The sequence below is a fragment of the Taudactylus pleione genome, unplaced genomic scaffold (genome assembly GCF_031769625.1).
Source record: "Taudactylus pleione unplaced genomic scaffold, aTauple2 ptg000685l, whole genome shotgun sequence".
NCBI classification, from domain to species: Eukaryota; Metazoa; Chordata; class Amphibia; order Anura; family Myobatrachidae; genus Taudactylus; species Taudactylus pleione.
The window spans coordinates 1,165,236-1,185,093 of NW_028285087.1; the positions used below are offsets into that span (position 1 = coordinate 1,165,236).

The window sequence follows — 19,858 nt, forward strand, 5'->3', positions numbered from 1 at the left end:
TGTATTTGGGCAGGCTGCAGTCTAAGTACATGTGTACATAAGCTCTGGATACTGCTGGGTCCGACTGTAAAGCAACTATTCCAGACCGCCCAAAACAAAGTTTATGATGATGTATAAACACTATAGGTGCAAAGCAAGAACCGGATGGAGGACATTCCAAACTCTGCCCAGTTTAATGGGTTATGTACAGTGGAGGTAGGAACCTCTACTATGCTTTAATGTTATATATTTGTCAAAGGACCATCCCAGGCAACACCGACCTGCTGCTCTCAATGAACCTAGCCGGTTTGTTATCTGGCAAAACTACTAATACAAATGGACATGAACATAAGATGCAAACACCACTAGAGTAATCAGCAACCAGCTAGATAGGACTGGTGACTACAGAACACCATTTAGGGGGTGAACTAAAGTGTTGTTGCCATTCTCACCTTTGCAGATGAAGCATTTGATGTGGAAGTGCTTGGACTGAACCCGCAGCACCTCTCCTTTGCACGGCTCCCCACATTTATGGCAGCGGATGGCGGGCTTCTCTGCAGACTGTCCGGGGTCCGGGGAATGGGCGACTAGAGGAGAAGGAGAGATTATTAGATACAGGACATTGTTTGCCGCACAAATCACTTATCAGGCAGCTGGATCATTGTAAAGCGTTTTCGTAATAAATTCCGCTGCTGTCTGCAGGGAGATCTGGAGCTAATGGTTTGTCACACAGCGAACAGTAATAGGACAAATCACTGCTTCAATGGTAGTGGCCGGTATTCTATATATTCTGTATGTACTACTTACAGCCCAAACCTGAACACTCTACCTACCGCCACGCAGGCTGGAGGCGCATAGGGGCCTATTCATCAACACTAAAATAACGTTTTTAAGGACATTTTCCTTAAATACGTGGTGCAGAATAGTATTCAGGAGTATTTTTTCCTGAAAACAACTTATCCCAGCAAATTTGTGGTATTTGAAAATGGGGGTCAGCATATTTAAAAGTTGCTAAAGTGAAGTTGAAAAAAATTGTGAAAAATCCACCTGCCGTAAGCACCTGCAATAAAAAAACACATGGGGCATACTTGGGGACCCCCCCCAAAAGTAAAGTTCGCTAGTTTTTAACTTTGTACCCCAACATTTCGCCCCCTTTTTTGGGGTGTCCTTAAGTGTTTTTTTTTTTATTTTTTTGACACAGTTTACCTTTGGGGGACTGTCTGAAGGCTGCACCCCAAAACCAAAATTCTGCACTTTTTTCCACCTGCTATTCATAGGCAAAAGTTTTTGCCTATTACATTGCATTGACTTTCCGCCTAGGCAGAATACGGGGTAAAAGCAAAACAGGTGAAAATGACGTCATTGGCGAAAAAATATCGCGGATCCGGACTATGTATTAGATGCAAATTACTATTTGTTCTTATTATTATGACTAGATTACATTTTAACCATGCTCAGTAAACATGCCAGGTCTAGAGAGCGCCAATGCACCCGCTGTCCCAGGAATGTATTATCACATGTTGGCAACTATGCAGCATACAGAGGTATCCTTACACTCCCCATCGCCTGATGAGTGCTCCCTCCTAACAGTACAGGGTAAACCATCAACCACAATCATAATGAAATAACGACATAGAGACTTATATAAGGGGAAAGGAAGGTCAGCTTTATTTATTTTTAAACTATTTAATGTATAACTGAACTAACTAATAGAAGAATAAAGAAAGACAGACAAAGTATGGTGGCGCAGAAAGAACGGCCCCACAATGCAACATCACCAACTGCATACTCACATCCATCTTCTAAATGGGAGGCGAGCAGCCAGCCCATTACCACGCCCAAGGTATCCACCTCCCACCCCAATGACACGACGTGAGGCCCACCTGGTTAGGTGGTTGCCGCTGACCCCAGTAGAGTAGAAACAGCCTAAGCCATGTATTGGAAGGGAGAGCACCTCAAGCTCCAAAGACAGATGGCGACCGCTACCGTTCTTTCCCGCTGCAAGAAAAGCCGACACCAAACAACTCATTGAATAATGGAGGGGGGGGGGGGGCGGGAAACAGCCAACCAGAGAAATTTCTATGAAACGGCTGCCAAGCAGCAACTCTGACATAGCACTGACCCACCCTCTGCCAATCCTATTGGCTAACCAAAACTAACCCCACCCACTGCCCAATCCTATAGGCTAACCAAACCTAACCCCACCCACAACACTATCTCACTATACAACTAGCCCCTTCTTGTCCAGAGGCCGACATCCACAGGCTCGGGTATTTAATTAACTCTTTGCATATGAAATCCCCTCCGTCCTACATCTCACCGTTGCTTCAGCCGCGCCAAGTAGCACCTCTCTGTACGCTGGGTCCCATGCGACTCGGCTGCGCCGAGCATCCTTTTCTCTCTAAATGTGCATCTATATAATTAAAACACATAGAAGCAACAAAACTACATTGCAAGCGTAGACTGATCAACGGGGTGTGCGACATTTGTACATCTGTGTGCGACAGACACAAAATTTTAGGAAAAACACAGCATGCTACTCCTGTCGGAGCGTCTCAGAATCACAGGGCGCCTCTCGCCATATGGTGTACGGACACCCGGTAAGTGAGGACAGATCTGTATAATTCATTTACAAGTCACATAAGTATAACATAGCAGAGCAGCCAGTAAGACTGACATAGAAGAACACCCTGGAAATGACCCACATTGCAAAAAGTTACAAAACAAAAAACATCAAAGCCTATGTGGGATTGCAGCCTAATATTACAAACATGTTTGGATGTAAGAAACCAGGCGAACAGATATACACATTCACATTTATATATACCGTACAGCGTTTGTCTTTCTGATGTTGTGGAAACAGAAATAAATCAGCTAAATAAGCATCTAAAGACTCTTTTAATAAGGGACAAGTACCAGCCGCACAGGTGCATTGGATCCAGGTGAGATGATAACCTCAGTATCACGTACTCAGCCAATCATAAGGATCTCTTATTAATGCTACATGTTTACAGCCATAGTTCAGGTGTTTAAGACAAAGGCTGATGAAACATAAGCTGTGTTAAGCCCCCATATATCTGCGATGTAGTGGGGCAATCAACTGATCCCCAAACACCGGGGCCGAGGAATCACTGAAATCCAACATGTTGGATTTCCCTGCTTGGCCAATCCTGACAAAAATATGACCGGGATCAGCAAATCGGGGATTTTTAACATGAAGAATTTCACAGATCACCCGGCGAACCTCGATGGCGGATGTTTGGCGTTTCCAACCAGCGGATTGGTGGCTCCGGTCGCATCGGGGAAACGGCAGCAGATGTATGAGGACATTTACAGAGGGATGTTCTTTCCTCTCTCTCTAAGGGGATTATTTACTAAGCAGTGTTAGGAGACAGAGTGAAAAGTGATAAGGTGCCAGCCAATCAGCTCCTAACTGTCATCTCACAGGCTGTGTTTGAAAAATGACAGTTAGGAGCTGATTGGCTGGCACTTTATCACTTTCTTATCACTTTTCACTCTGTCTCCTAACACTGCTTAGTAACTAGACCCTTGTGATTAAAATGCAGCTGATACAACATTTCATATTTCTGCTTCAATAGTTCAGCACAGTGCCCCCGGCCCTCTCTAGGCCTAAAGCTGACGTCTCCTGTTGTCATTTTCACCCACCCTGAGTACACACGGCCGGACGCTCTCTGTAGGGGTAGGCGGGTGTACACTGCATTCCTCGGGACAGCAAAACAAAGAGTGCTTTCCAATATACTGTACATACTATTTATTTTAAAAACAGGCAAAAGGTTGCCTATTATTGCGATGAATTATATACAGTACATGAAACAACTAAGGGGGAATTCAATTAGAAACGCAGGGAAGTAGCACCCCAGGATGAGTGTCTGGAGCTATTCAATTGCCCTCACTGTAATCCCGCGACTAGCGGATTTCTGCTTGCACCCTCACCCGAGCACTTGCGTCACAAAATGCAGTCTGCCACGACTAGCCTCGGGCATTAGTTGCGATCAATCTCCCGACTTAAGTGCAGGGTGCCAATTGAACAGGACTGGGCACTCATCCCGGAAGCTACATCCTCTCGCTTCTAATTGAATTCCACACTAAGGGCAAATCCGTTCACCCGCTGCGGTTTATGACAGCGGTGTCTCACACAAAAGTGTTCGCTACCTATTAGGGTATCGAGGACTTTTGTGCGAATCGTGTATTTGGCCGGCCGTGCAAAGGGTGCGAGACAGGCTGCTGTTGCCAGGGTTTAAACGATGCGGTAATGGCAAGACACACCCTTCGCCGACAATTTAATCCCTCCTTAAATGACTATCTTGTCTTTCCACTATGCATCAGGCTGCTGTGAGTTATCAACACAGATAGAGGCTAAAGTTGTGTGTTTCACTCTGCACATTCGCCGAGACCAATCGTATGGAACTACGCGAGATGCGAACTGAACGTATCTCTGCTTGCGGCTGAAGGGGCGCAGTTGAGATGCAATGGGGCTTCCTCACGTAAGCTAAAATCATAGAGTACATGTCAACAGAACTACGGACTCTGCAGATTTGGAAGAAAATATAAATGCGCCTGTTTCCAGGGATATTCATACCTACAAATATTTTATCATTCCCCTCCGGTACACTTCCTAGAGGGGAAACGGAGGTGGCCACTGAGGGGGAACCCAGCCCCCCTAAAATGCAATGCCACAAACCACGTCACTATATCCCTGCATTTCTCTAATTAGTGGGCGGAATGTGGGACGGTATCTAACACTATTTGGAAGTATCCCCGATGTTTTTGCGAGAGTTGGCAAGCATGGGCAAATCATTACAGGCTGGGGAAGGGGAGCTTTGCAGATGATGACAGCTGTCACACTAAGCCTACGGATAGAGGCGTTCTACACGTCAAGCTGCGTACAATTCTCCATATGAGGGAAAATGCGCATTAGTTGCACGCACTCTGGGCCTGATTCAGCACGGATCGCTATTGCAATCGTGGCTGCGATTACGCACGTAGGACTGCTGCGAAAATATGCGAATGAACGCAACTGAAAATGAATCAGGGCCTCTGTGCGGGAGTAATTACGGCCAACTTGCATTGAACTTTACATCAAATTCATGTAAGGACAATTTTGATCTCTTTGATATACAGGGCAAAATGTGAAAGACATTATCGCAGCGAATACATCAGTTTTGCCAAATTGTCACCATGGGAGTGAATTTATTGAAGACTCCAGATATCTGGGTAACAAATGCGTCCTGAAAGGGTGGTAACAGCTGTATCACCAACAGGAGTACCTATGGTTCTTACAGTGTCAGATTTCAGTTTTACAGTGACAAAAACGTAATTGTTTAATTAGAAGTGACAACATATAATTGTTTTATTAGAAGTTAAAAAATGTAATTGTTTTTTTATAGAGTTATATAATCTAGGCACAGTACAGTCAGAATGATTCCTGCAGTAAGTATGTGGAGCTATGGACCCAGTCGGAACATTGTCAGGGAGACTCCCTGAAATAGTAGCAATCTCCCTGACTCCCTGAAGAGTATAGGGGGGTAAATTTACTAAAGTGAGAGTTTTTAGAAGTGAGTTTTAAAAGTGATGCTGCCCATAGCAACTAATCAGATTCTACTTAACATTTAACTAGCACCTTCTAGAAGATAATAGCTAGAATCTGATTGGTTGCTATGAGCAACATCACTTCTAAAAACTCTCACTTTAGTAAATTTGCCCCAAGCAATCTCCCTGATGTAACCTTACCCCTAACATGACACGGATATTATATATATATATACCGCAGCATCGGTTAATCTGCGTACCGCAGTTTAGAGGAAGAGGCCAGGAAATCTCCCGACAGAGATACTGGCCTCTTCCCTCCCCCCAAACGGTGGCGACACACCGTCATTTCGGGTAACGGAGGCGGTTGCCGCCCCCAAACGGCAGCAGACTGTCACCGTTCAGCACATGCGCAGAACGTGGCTGCTGAATCAGGCCCACAGAGCGAAGTGAGTGAGATATTAATGCTAGATCATACTTGCCGAAATGTCCGGGAGACTCAAAAATTTCAGGCACCTCTGCCAGACTTCGAAGAGGATAGACCAGCCGCCCAGGTCCGCCCACATCACCAGATAAATCGGTGGCCCGGTGGCTGGATAACATTATTCAGTTCCAAGTGAACCGAATCAATGTGGCCTCGCACGCCTTGTATTGTAGCGTGGAGCAAGGTCACAAAGAAGCAATTCATGGCGTCACACTGCCCGCACCCCCCACGCAAGCCTCACCCGCAGCCGAGGCGCAAAGTCGGCAAGTAGGTGGCAATTCTTTATCCTACCCCGTAGCTAGCAGAGATGCCCGGCATTCCTTCGGGAAAAGCGAGCGCTCGATCTGAATCAGTGCGGGCGCTGGTTTTTTTAGGAGCGGCTTCCTGGCCGCTCGCATAGCTGAGTGTGACCACCCACAGCTATAGCGAGCGGCCATGATGATGGTCGCGATGGTCAAGACCATCGCGACCATCGGGCTTGTGACGAGACCCTTGTGGTAGGGTCTCATGGCCGCAAGCCCCAGAGAGCTTCTTGCTCAAATAGAGCCGGAAGCTCTCCCACTGACATCACTTGTGATGTCAGTGGGGCTGCCCCCAAACGGCAGGCGTTCCTTCGGGAACGCCTCCGTTTGGCCGGCCACGCCCCCAGCCCGTCTACCAAACGGGGCGAGCTGTCACTCACCATCGACAGCTCGCCCCCTTTGGTGCGAGACCCGGAGCGATGGAGCGCCCGTCGCTATCTGGGTCTCGCGCATGTGCACGACGGAGCTTGGGGCCTGATTCAGAGTTGGGAATAGAGAGAAAGATAGCACTTAACTGTGTACCTGGGCAAACCATGTTGCAATGCAAGGGGTATAAATACATAAATTTTTTTGCATGTAGGGTAAATACTGGCTGCTTTTACATGTAGCCCACAAATACTGCACAGCTTTATTATAACTCTTAAATTTAGATGTCAGTTTGGAAACACTCCTCCCACATGTAAATCTCTCTGCACATTTTAAATCTGCCTCACCTGCAGTGCAGCATGGTGTCACCAAGATGATCAGTTGAGTGAGAGATATCTCTCTCTGGGCCTGATTTAGAGCCGCACGCTCTTACAAGAGCGCTCGCTCTGAATCAGGGCCGTCCTAACTAAAATTGGAGCGGCGTCCTGGCCGCTCGCATAGCTGTGGGTGACCACCCACAGCTTATGCGAGCGGCCAAAAAGATGGTCGCGATGGTCAAGACCATCGGGGCTTGCGACGAGACCCTTGCGGTAGGGTCTCGTTGGCCGCAAGCCCGGAGTGCTTTTGGCTCTATCAGAGCCAAAAACACTCCCACTGACATCACTAGTGATGTCAGTGGGGCCGGACCCAGACGGTAGGCGTTCCCATGGGAACGCCTCCATCTGGGCAGCCACGCCCCTGGCACGCCCACCAAAGGGGGCGTGCTGTCAATCACCATCGACAGCACGCCCCCATTGGTGCGAGACCAGGAGCGACGGCTTCCCCGTCGCAAACCGGGTCTCGAGCATGCGCACGACGGAGCAGCCTCTGTCGTGCGCATGCGGACTTGGGCAACATCGACCTGCTTGCGAACGCTCAGCACTCGCGAGCGGGTCTGAATCAGGCCCTCTATTCCCAACTGTGAATCAGGCCCTTGGTACGTAAGGAAAAGCGGCTACAACTCCAAAAACTGCATTTTCTGACATGAGGCAACATCTTCATGCTTAGCATCCTGCCCTAAAAAATATATAAATACATTCCCATGTACCCAAGGTCGCACAAATATACTATATTAAACCACAAAAGTAAAATATTTGGTATAATAAACTGAATAGCACAGGTACAGCAATCTCCCACCTGCTAAGAGTACATACTCCATCATTAGGGGCAGTGAAGCTATCTGCTAAATATGTGGGCAGAATCTGGAGCCTGAAAGATGTCCCTCTCACAAGAGTCCGGGGAAAAGGTCCGCTACCGCCAGAATAAAGACTTTTTGCTATTTATATATACCGCCAGCTGTGGATGTGTCCGGCAAACTATATCTATCACGGTGTAATGGTTAGCATTACTACTTCACAGCACTAAGGTTGTGGGTTCAATATCCACCACGGTCCTACCTGTGTGGAGTTTGTATATTCTCCCTGTGCTTGCGTGGGTTTCCTCCGGGTACTCCGGCTTCCTCCCACGCTCCAAAAATATACTGTCAGGCTAATTGGCTCCCGCACAATTAATGTGTGTGTACATGTGGTAGGGAATATAGAGTGTAAGCTCCACTGGGGCAGGGACTGATGTGAATGGCCAAATATTCTCTGTAAAGCGCTGCGGAATATGTGTGCGCTATATAAATAACTGGTAATAAATAATAAATAAATCACATATTTAGTTTGTACTCCAGTCACTTTCTCCATTTTTACTAAATTTATTTATTCAATTTTATTTCACTTTTTTTTTTTAAATTGAATCTGCCCCGGAAGCCCCAGACCAGGTCACGCATTCGCAGATGTGATCCCTACTAGCCCGGCACGTCCCTACTTACTGCTGCCAGCCAGTATCACTTAGCTGCCCTGGATACTTTTTTCAACATACCCACCTCAAAGTGTCCCAATTAGCGCTTGTTTAAAAAGACAGACCGTGCAATCTTGAGAGAGCCAATATAATTGTGCAATAGCGTCCTGATTACTGCTGCTTCCGTGTGATATAACAGCTTTATGTCATGGTAACAGGTTATACATTCCCCAGAGCCGCAGGATGATAACTAATACAGTGTATATTGCATATGTGTCACTTGTTTCACAGCTTCTAACTATGAGAAATCCAGAAGTTATGTAAAACTTCCATCTGAGTACTGTAATACACAGATGTTATTAGTATAGACAGCGAGTCCTGTAATACACAGGTGTTATTGGTATACATAGCCATCCGAGTGCTGTAATACACAGGTGTTATTGGTATACACAGCCATCCGAGTACTGTAATACACAGATGTTATTAGTATAGACAGCGAGTCCTGTAATACACAGGTGTTATTAGTATACACAGCCATCCGAGTACTGTAATACACAGGTGTTATTAGTATACATAGCTATCCGAGTGCTGTAATACACAGGTGTTATTGGTATACATAGCTATCCGAGTGCTGTAATACACAGGTGTTATTGGTATACATAGGTATCCGAGACCTGTAATACACAGGTGTTATTAGTATACACAGCGAGTGCTGTAATACACAGGTGTTATTAGTATACACAGCCATCCGAGTACTGTAATACACAGATGTTATTAGTATAGACAGCGAGTCCTGTAATACACAGGTGTTATTAGTATACACAGGTATCCGAGACCTGTAATACACAGGTGTTATTAGTATACACAGCCATCCGAGTGCTGTAATACACAGGTGTTATTGGTATACATAGCTATCCGAGACCTGTAATACACAGATGTTATTAGTATAGACAGCGAGTCCTGTAATACACAGGTGTTATTGGTATACATAGGTATCCGAGACCTGTAATACACAGGTGTTATTAGTATACACAGCGAGTGCTGTAATACACAGGTGTTATTAGTATACACAGCCATCCGAGTACTGTAATACACAGGTGTTATTAGTATACACAGCCATCCGAGTGCTGTAATACACAGGTGTTATTGGTATACATAGGTATCCGAGTGCTGTAATACACAGGTGTTATTGGTATACATAGGTATCCGAGACCTGTAATACACAGGTGTTATTAGTATACACAGCGAGTGCTGTAATACACAGGTGTTATTAGTATACACAGGCATCCGAGTGCTGTAATACACAGGTGTTATTAGTATACACAGCCATCCGAGTACTGTAATACACAGGTGTTATTAGTATACACAGCGAGTGCTGTAATACACAGGTGTTATTAGTATACACAGCCATCCGAGTGCTGTAATACACAGGTGTTATTAGTATACACAGCCATCCGAGTGCTGTAATACACAGGTGTTATTAGTATACACAGGCATCCGAGTGCTGTAATACACAGGTGTTATTAGTATACACAGCCATCCGAGTACTGTAATACACAGGTGTTATTAGTATACACAGCCATCCCAGTGCTGTAATACACAGGTGTTATTAGTATACACAGCCATCCGAGTACTGTAATACACAGGTGTTATTAGTATACACAGGCATCCGAGTGCTGTAATACACAGGTGTTATTAGTATACACAGCCATCCGAGTACTGTAATACACAGGTGTTATTAGTATACACAGACATCCGAGTACTGTAATACACAGGTGTTATTAGTATACACAGGCATCCGAGTACTGTAATACACAGGTGTTATTAGTATACACAGCCATCCGAGTGCTGTAATACACAGGTGTTATTAGTATACACAGTCATCCGAGTACTGTAATACACAGGTGTTATTAGTATACACAGCCATCCGAGTGCTGTAATACACAGGTGTTATTAGTATACACAGGCATCCGAGTGCTGTAATACACAGGTGTTATTAGTATACACAGCCATCCGAGTGCTGTAATACACAGGTGTTATTAGTATACACAGGCATCCGAGTGCTGTAATACACAGGTGTTATTAGTATACACAGCCATCCGAGTACTGTAATACACAGGTGTTATTAGTATACACAGGTATCCGAGTGCTGTAATACACAGGTGTTATTAGTATACACAGTCATCCGAGTACTGTAATACACAGGTGTTATTAGTATACACAGCCATCCGAGTACTGTAATACACAGGTGTTATTAGTATACACAGCCATCCGAGTGCTGTAATACACAGGTGTTATTAGTATACACAGCCATCCGAGTGCTGTAATACACAGGTGTTATTAGTATACACAGCCATCCGAGTACTGTAATACACAGGTGTTATTAGTATACACAGGTATCCGAGTGCTGTAATACACAGGTGTTATTAGTATACACAGCCATCCGAGTACTGTAATACACAGGTGTTATTAGTATACACAGCCATCCGAGTGCTGTAATACACAGGTGTTATTAGTATACACAGCCATCCGAGTGCTGTAATACACAGGTGTTATTAGTATACACAGCCATCCGAGTACTGTAATACACAGGTGTTATTAGTATACACAGCCATCCGAGTGCTGTAATACACAGGTGTTATTAGTATACACAGCGAGTGCTGTAATACACAGGTGTTATTAGTATACACAGCCATCCGAGTGCTGTAATACACAGGTGTTATTAGTATACACAGCCATCCGAGTACTGTAATACACAGGTGTTATTAGTATACACAGGCATCCGAGTGCTGTAATACACAGGTGTTATTAGTATACACAGCCATCCGAGTACTGTAATACACAGGTGTTATTAGTATACACAGCCATCCCAGTGCTGTAATACACAGGTGTTATTAGTATACACAGCCATCCGAGTACTGTAATACACAGGTGTTATTAGTATACACAGCCATCCGAGTGCTGTAATACACAGGTGTTATTAGTATACACAGCCATCCGAGAACTGTAATACACAGGTGTTATTAGTATACACAGGTATCCGAGTGCTGTAATACACAGGTGTTATTAGTATACACAGCCATCCGAGTACTGTAATACACAGGTGTTATTGGTATACACAGCCATCCGAGAACTGTAATACACAGGTGTTATTAGTATACACAGCCATCCGAGAGCTGTAATACACAGGTGTTATTAGTATACACAGCCATCCCAGTACTGTAATACACAGGTGTTATTAGTATACACAGGTATCCGAGTGCTGTAATACACAGGTGTTATTAGTATACACAGGTATCCGAGTGCTGTAATACACAGGTGTTATTAGTATACACAGCCATCCGAGTACTGTAATACACAGGTGTTATTAGTATACACAGCCATCCGAGTGCTGTAATACACAGGTGTTATTATTATACACAGGCATCCGAGTGCTGTAATACACAGGTGTTATTAGTATACACAGCCATCCGAGTACTGTAATACACAGGTGTTATTAGTATACACAGCCATCCGAGTGCTGTAATACACAGGTGTTATTAGTATACACAGTCATCCGAGTGCTGTAATACACAGGTGTTATTAGTATACACAGGCATCCGAGTACTGTAATACACAGGTGTTATTAGTATACACAGCCATCCGAGTACTGTAATACACAGGTGTTATTAGTATACACAGGTATCCCAGTACTGTAATACACAGGTGTTATTAGTATACACAGCCATCCGAGTGCTGTAATACACAGGTGTTATTAGTATACACAGGCATCCGAGTACTGTAATACACAGGTGTTATTAGTATACACAGCCATCCGAGTGCTGTAATACACAGGTGTTATTAGTATACATAGCCATCCGAGTGCTGTAATACAGAGGTGTTATTAGTATACACAGCCATCCGAGTGCTGTAATACACAGGTGTCATTAGTATACACAGGCATCCGAGTACTGTAATACACAGGTGTTATTAGTATACACAGGCATCCGAGTACTGTAATACACAGGTGTCATTAGTATACACAGCCATCCGAGTACTGTAATACACAGGTGTTATTAGTATACACAGCCATCCGAGTACTGTAATACACAGGTGTTATTAGTATACACAGCCATCCGAGTGCTGTAATACACAGGTGTTATTAGTATACACAGCCATCCGAGTACTGTAATACACAGGTGTTATTAGTATACACAGCCATCCGAGTACTGTAATACACAGGTGTTATTAGTATACACAGCCATCCGAGTGCTGTAATACACAGGTGTTATTAGTATACACAGCCATCCGAGTGCTGTAATACACAGGTGTTATTAGTATACACAGCCATCCGAGTGCTGTAATACACAGGTGTTATTAGTATACACAGCTATCCGAGTGCTGTAATACACAGGTGTTATTAGTATACACAGCCATCCGAGTACTGTAATACACAGGTGTTATTAGTATACACAGGTATCCGAGTGCTGTAATACACAGGTGTTATTAGTATACACAGCCATCCGAGTACTGTAATACACAGGTGTTATTAGTATACACAGCCATCCGAGTGCTGTAATACACAGGTGTTATTAGTATACACAGGTATCCGAGTACTGTAATACAGAGGTGTTATTAGTATACACAGCCATCCGAGTGCTGTAATACACAGGTGTTATTAGTATACACAGTCATCCGAGTACTGTAATACACAGGTGTTATTAGTATACACAGGCATCCGAGTACTGTAATACACAGGTGTTATTAGTATACACAGCCATCCGAGTACTGTAATACACAGGTGTTATTAGTATACACAGCCATCCGAGTGCTGTAATACACAGGTGTTATTAGTATACACAGCCATCCGAGTGCTGTAATACACAGGTGTTATTAGTATACACAGCCATCCGAGTACTGTAATACACAGGTGTTATTAGTATACACAGCCATCCGAGTACTGTAATACACAGGTGTTATTAGTATACACAGCCATCCGAGTGCTGTAATACACAGGTGTTATTAGTATACACAGCCATCCGAGTGCTGTAATACACAGGTGTTATTAGTATACACAGCCATCCGAGTACTGTAATACACAGGTGTTATTAGTATACACAGCCATCCGAGTACTGTAATACACAGGTGTTATTAGTATACACAGCCATCCGAGTACTGTAATACACAGGTGTTATTAGTATACACAGCCATCCGAGTACTGTAATACACAGGTGTTATTAGTATACACAGCCATCCGAGTACTGTAATACACAGGTGTTATTAGTATACACAGACATCCGAGTACTGTAATACACAGGTGTTATTAGTATACACAGCCATCCGAGTACTGTAATACACAGGTGTTATTATTATACACAGCCATCAGAGTACTGTAATACACAGGTGTTATTAGTATACACAGGCATCCGAGTACTGTAATACACAGGTGTTATTAGTATACACAGCCATCCGAGTACTGTAATACACAGGTGTTATTAGTATACACAGCCATCCGAGTGCTGTAATACACAGGTGTTAGTAGTATACACAGCCATCCGAGTGCTGTAATACACAGGTGTTATTAGTATACACAGCCATCCGAGTACTGTAATACACAGGTGTTATTAGTATACACAGTCATCCGAGTACTGTAATACACAGGTGTTATTAGTATACACAGGCATCCGAGTGCTGTAATACACAGGTGTTATTAGTATACACAGACATCCGAGTACTGTAATACACAGGTGTTATTAGTATACACAGGCATCCGAGTGCTGTAATACACAGGTGTTATTAGTATACACAGACATCCGAGTGCTGTAATACACAGGTGTTATTAGTATACACAGCCATCCGAGTACTGTAATACACAGCCATCCGAGTGCTGTAATACACAGGTGTTATTAGTATACACAGGTATCCGAGTACTGTAATACACAGGTGTTATTAGTATACACAGCCATCCGAGTGCTGTAATACACAGGTGTTATTAGTATACACAGCCATCCGAGTCCTGTAATACACAGGTGTTAGTAGTATACACAGCCATCCGAGTACTGTAATACACAGATGTTATTAGTATACACAGCCATCCGAGTGCTGTAATACACAGGTGTTATTAGTATACACAGCCATCCGAGTACTGTAATACACAGGTGTTATTAGTATACACAGCCATCCGAGTGCTGTAATACACAGGTGTTATTAGTATACACAGGTATCCGAGTACTGTAATACACAGGTGTTATTAGTATACACAGCCATCCGAGTGCTGTAATACACAGGTGTTATTAGTATACACAGCCATCCGAGTACTGTAATACACAGGTGTTATTAGTATACACAGCCATCCGAGTACTGTAATACACAGGTGTTAGTAGTATACACAGCCATCCGAGTGCTGTAATACACAGATGTTATTAGTATACACAGCCATCCGAGTACTGTAATACACAGGTGTTATTAGTATACACAGTCATCCGAGTGCTTTAATACACAGGTGTTATTAGTATACACAGTCATCCGAGTACTGTAATACACAGGTGTTATTGGTATACACAGCCATCCGAGTACTGTAATACACAGGTGTTATTAGTATACACAGCCATCCGAGTACTGTAATACACAGGTGTTATTAGTATAGACAGTCATCCGAGTACTGTAATACACAGGTGTTATTAGTATACACAGCCATCCGAGTACTGTAATACACAGGTGTTATTAGTATACACAGCCATCCGAGTACTGTAATACACAGGTGTTATTAGTATACACAGGCATCCGAGTACTGTAATACACAGGTGTTATTAGTATACACAGCCATCCGAGTACTGTAATACACAGGTGTTATTAGTATACACAGCCATCCGAGTGCTGTAATACACAGGTGTTATTAGTATACACAGCCATCCGAGTGCTGTAATACACAGGTGTTATTAGTATACACAGGTATCCGAGTGCTGTAATACACAGGTGTTATTAGTATACACAGGTATCCGATTACTGTAATACACAGGTGTTATTAGTATACACAGCCATCCGAGTACTGTAATACACAGGTGTTATTAGTATACACAGTCATCCGAGTGCTGTAATACACAGGTGTTATTAGTATACACAGTCATCCGAGTGCTGTAATACACAGGTGTTATTAGTATACACAGCCATCCGATTACTGTAATACACAGGTGTTATTAGTATACACAGCCATCCGAGTACTGTAATACACAGGTGTTATTAGTATACACAGGCATCCGAGTACTGTAATACACAGGTGTTATTAGTATACACAGGCATCCGAGTACTGTAATACACAGGTGTTATTAGTATACACAGCCATCCGAGTGCTGTAATACACAGGTGTTATTAGTATACACAGCCATCCGAGTGCTGTAATACACAGGTGTTATTAGTATACACAGCCATCCGAGTGCTGTAATACACAGGTGTTATTAGTATACACAGGTATCCGAGTGCTGTAATACACAGGTGTTATTAGTATACACAGGTATCCGAGTACTGTAATACACAGGTGTTATTAGTATACACAGGTATCCGAGTACTGTAATACACAGGTGTTATTAGTATACACAGTCATCCGAGTGCTGTAATACACAGGTGTTATTAGTATACACAGTCATCCGAGTACTGTAATACACAGGTGTTAGTAGTATACACAGCCATCCGAGTACTGTAATACACAGGTGTTATTATTATACACAGCCATCCGAGTGCTGTAATACAGAGGTGTTATTAGTATACACAGCCATCCGAGTACTGTAATACACAGGTGTTATTATTATACACAGCCATCCGAGTACTGTAATACACAGGTGTTATTATTATACACAGCCATCCGAGTACTGTAATACACAGGTGTTATTAGTATACACAGGTATCCGAGTACTGTAATACACAGGTGTTATTAGTATACATAGCCATCCGAGTACTGTAATACACAGGTGTTATTAGTATACACAGCCATCCGAGTGCTGTAATACACAGGTGTTATTATTATACACAGCCATCCGAGTACTGTAATACACAGGTGTTATTGGTATACACAGCCATCCGAGTACTGTAATACACAGGTGTTATTCGTATACACAGCCATCCGAGTGCTGTAATACACAGGTGTTATTAGTATACACAGCCATCCGAGTACTGTAATACACAGGTGTTATTAGTATACACAGGTATCCGAGTACTGTAATACACAGGTGTTATTAGTATACACAGCCATCCGATTACTGTAATACACAGGTGTTATTAGTATACACAGGTATCCGAGTACTGTAATACACAGGTGTTATTAGTATACACAGGTATCCGAGTACTGTAATACACAGGTGTTATTAGTATACACAGGTATCCGAGTACTGTAATACACAGGTGTTATTAGTATACACAGTCATCCGAGTGCTGTAATACACAGGTGTTATTAGTATACACAGCCATCCGATTACTGTAATACACAGGTGTTATTAGTATACACAGCCATCCGAGTACTGTAATACACAGGTGTTATTAGTATACACAGGTATCCGAGTACTGTAATACACAGGTGTTATTAGTATACACAGTCATCCGAGTGCTGTAATACACAGGTGTTATTAGTATACACAGTCATCCGAGTGCTGTAATACACAGGTGTTATTAGTATACACAGCCATCCGATTACTGTAATACACAGGTGTTATTAGTATACACAGGTATCCGAGTACTGTAATACACAGGTGTTATTAGTATACACAGCCATCCGATTACTGTAATACACAGGTGTTATTAGTATACACAGCCATCCGAGTGCTGTAATACACAGGTGTTATTAGTATACACAGTCATCCGAGTGCTGTAATACACAGGTGTTATTAGTATACACAGGCATCCGAGTACTGTAATACACAGGTGTTATTAGTATACACAGCCATCCGAGTACTGTAATACACAGGTGTTATTAGTATACACAGCCATCCGAGTGCTGTAATACACAGGTGTTATTAGTATACACAGTCATCCGAGTGCTGTAATACACAGGTGTTATTAGTATACACAGGCATCCGAGTACTGTAATACACAGGTGTTATTAGTATACACAGGTATCCGAGTACTGTAATACACAGGTGTTATTAGTATACACAGCCATCCGAGTGCTGTAATACACAGGTGTTAGTAGTATACACAGCCATCCGAGTGCTGTAATACACAGGTGTTATTAGTATACACAGCCATCCGAGTGCTGTAATACACAGGTGTTATTAGTATACACAGTCATCCGAGTACTGTAATACACAGGTGTTATTAGTATACACAGCCATCCGAGTGCTGTAATACACAGGTGTTATTAGTATACACAGCCATCCGAGTACTGTAATACACAGGTGTTATTAGTATACACAGCCATCCGAGTACTGTAATACACAGGTGTTAGTAGTATACACAGCCATCCGAGTGCTGTAATACACAGGTGTTATTAGTATACACAGCCATCCGAGTACTGTAATACACAGGTGTTATTAGTATACACAGCCATCCGAGTGCTGTAATACACAGGTGTTATTAGTATACACAGGTATCCGAGTACTGTAATACAGAGGTGTTATTAGTATACACAGGCATCCGAGTACTGTAATACACAGGTGTTATTAGTATACACAGACATCCGAGTACTGTAATACACAGGTGTTATTAGTATACACAGCCATCCGAGTACTGTAATACACAGGTGTTATTAGTATACACAGCCATCCGAGTACTGTAATACACAGGTGTTATTAGTATACACAGGCATCCGAGTGCTGTAATACACAGGTGTTATTAGTATACACAGCCTTCCGAGTACTGTAATACACAGGTGTCATTAGTATACACAGGCATCCGAGTACTGTAATACACAGGTGTTATTAGTATACACAGGTATCCGAGTACTGTAATACACAGGTGTTATTAGTATACACAGCCATCCGAGTACTGTAATACACAGGTGTTATTAGTATACACAGCCATCCGATTACTGTAATACACAGGTGTTATTAGTATACACAGTCATCCGAGTGCTGTAATACACAGGTGTTATTAGTATACACAGTCATCCGAGTGCTGTAATACACAGGTGTTATTAGTATACACAGCCATCCGAGTGCTGTAATACACAGGTGTTATTAGTATACACAGCCATCCGAGTACTGTAATACACAGGTGTTATTAGTATACACAGCCATCCGATTACTGTAATACACAGGTGTTATTAGTATACACAGTCATCCGAGTGCTGTAATACACAGGTGTTATTAGTATACACAGTCATCCGAGTGCTGTAATACACAGGTGTTATTAGTATACACAGCCATCCGAGTGCTGTAATACACAGGTGTTATTAGTATACACAGTCATCCGAGTGCTGTAATACACAGGTGTTATTAGTATACACAGGCATCCGAGTGCTGTAATACACAGGTGTTATTAGTATACACAGGTATCCGAGTACTGTAATACACAGGTGTTATTAGTATACACAGCCATCCGAGTACTGTAATACACAGGTGTTATTAGTATACACAGCCATCCGATTACTGTAATACACAGGTGTTATTCGTATACACAGCCATCCGAGTGCTGTAATACACAGGTGTTATTAGTATACACAGCCATCCGAGTACTGTAATACACAGGTGTTATTAGTATACACAGGTATCCGAGTACTGTAATACACAGGTGTTATTAGTATACACAGCCATCCGAGTGCTGTAATACACAGGTGTTTTTAGTATACACAGCCATCCGATTACTGTAATACACAGGTGTTATTAGTATACACAGCCATCCGAGTACTGTAATACACAGGTGTTATTAGTATACACAGCCATCCGAGTGCTGTAATACACAGGTGTTATTAGTATACACAGCCATCCGAGTGCTGTAATACACAGGTGTTATTAGTATACACAGTCATCCGAGTGCTGTAATACACAGGTGTTATTAGTATACACAGTCATCAGAGTGCTGTAATACACAGGTGTTATTAGTATACACAGCCATCCGAGTGCTGTAATACACAGGTGTTATTAGTATACACAGGCATCCGAGTACTGTAATACACAGGTGTTATTAGTATACACAGCCATCCGAGTACTGTAATACACAGGTGTTATTAGTATACACAGCCATCCGAGTGCTGTAATACACAGGTGTTATTAGTATACACAGCCATCCGAGTACTGTAATACACAGGTGTTATTAGTATACACAGCCATCCGATTACTGTAATACACAGGTGTTATTAGTATACACAGCCATCCGAGTGCTGTAATACACAGGTGTTATTAGTATACACAGCCATCCGAGTACTGTAATACACAGGTGTTATTAGTATACA

The 19,858-nt window shown here is 42.9% G+C and overlaps 1 protein-coding gene across 1 annotated transcript in view; it reads right to left on the reverse strand.

The window, feature by feature from the left end:
* The window catches only part of ABLIM1 (actin binding LIM protein 1), a 278,634-nt gene that overhangs the window by 185,461 nt on the left and 73,315 nt on the right, over window positions 1-19,858 (reverse strand). The window contains exon 2 of the mRNA XM_088456046.1: window positions 432-566. Coding sequence (XP_088312172.1) covers window positions 432-566 — 135 coding nt within the window. The remainder of the gene's footprint in view (window positions 1-431; window positions 567-19,858) is intronic.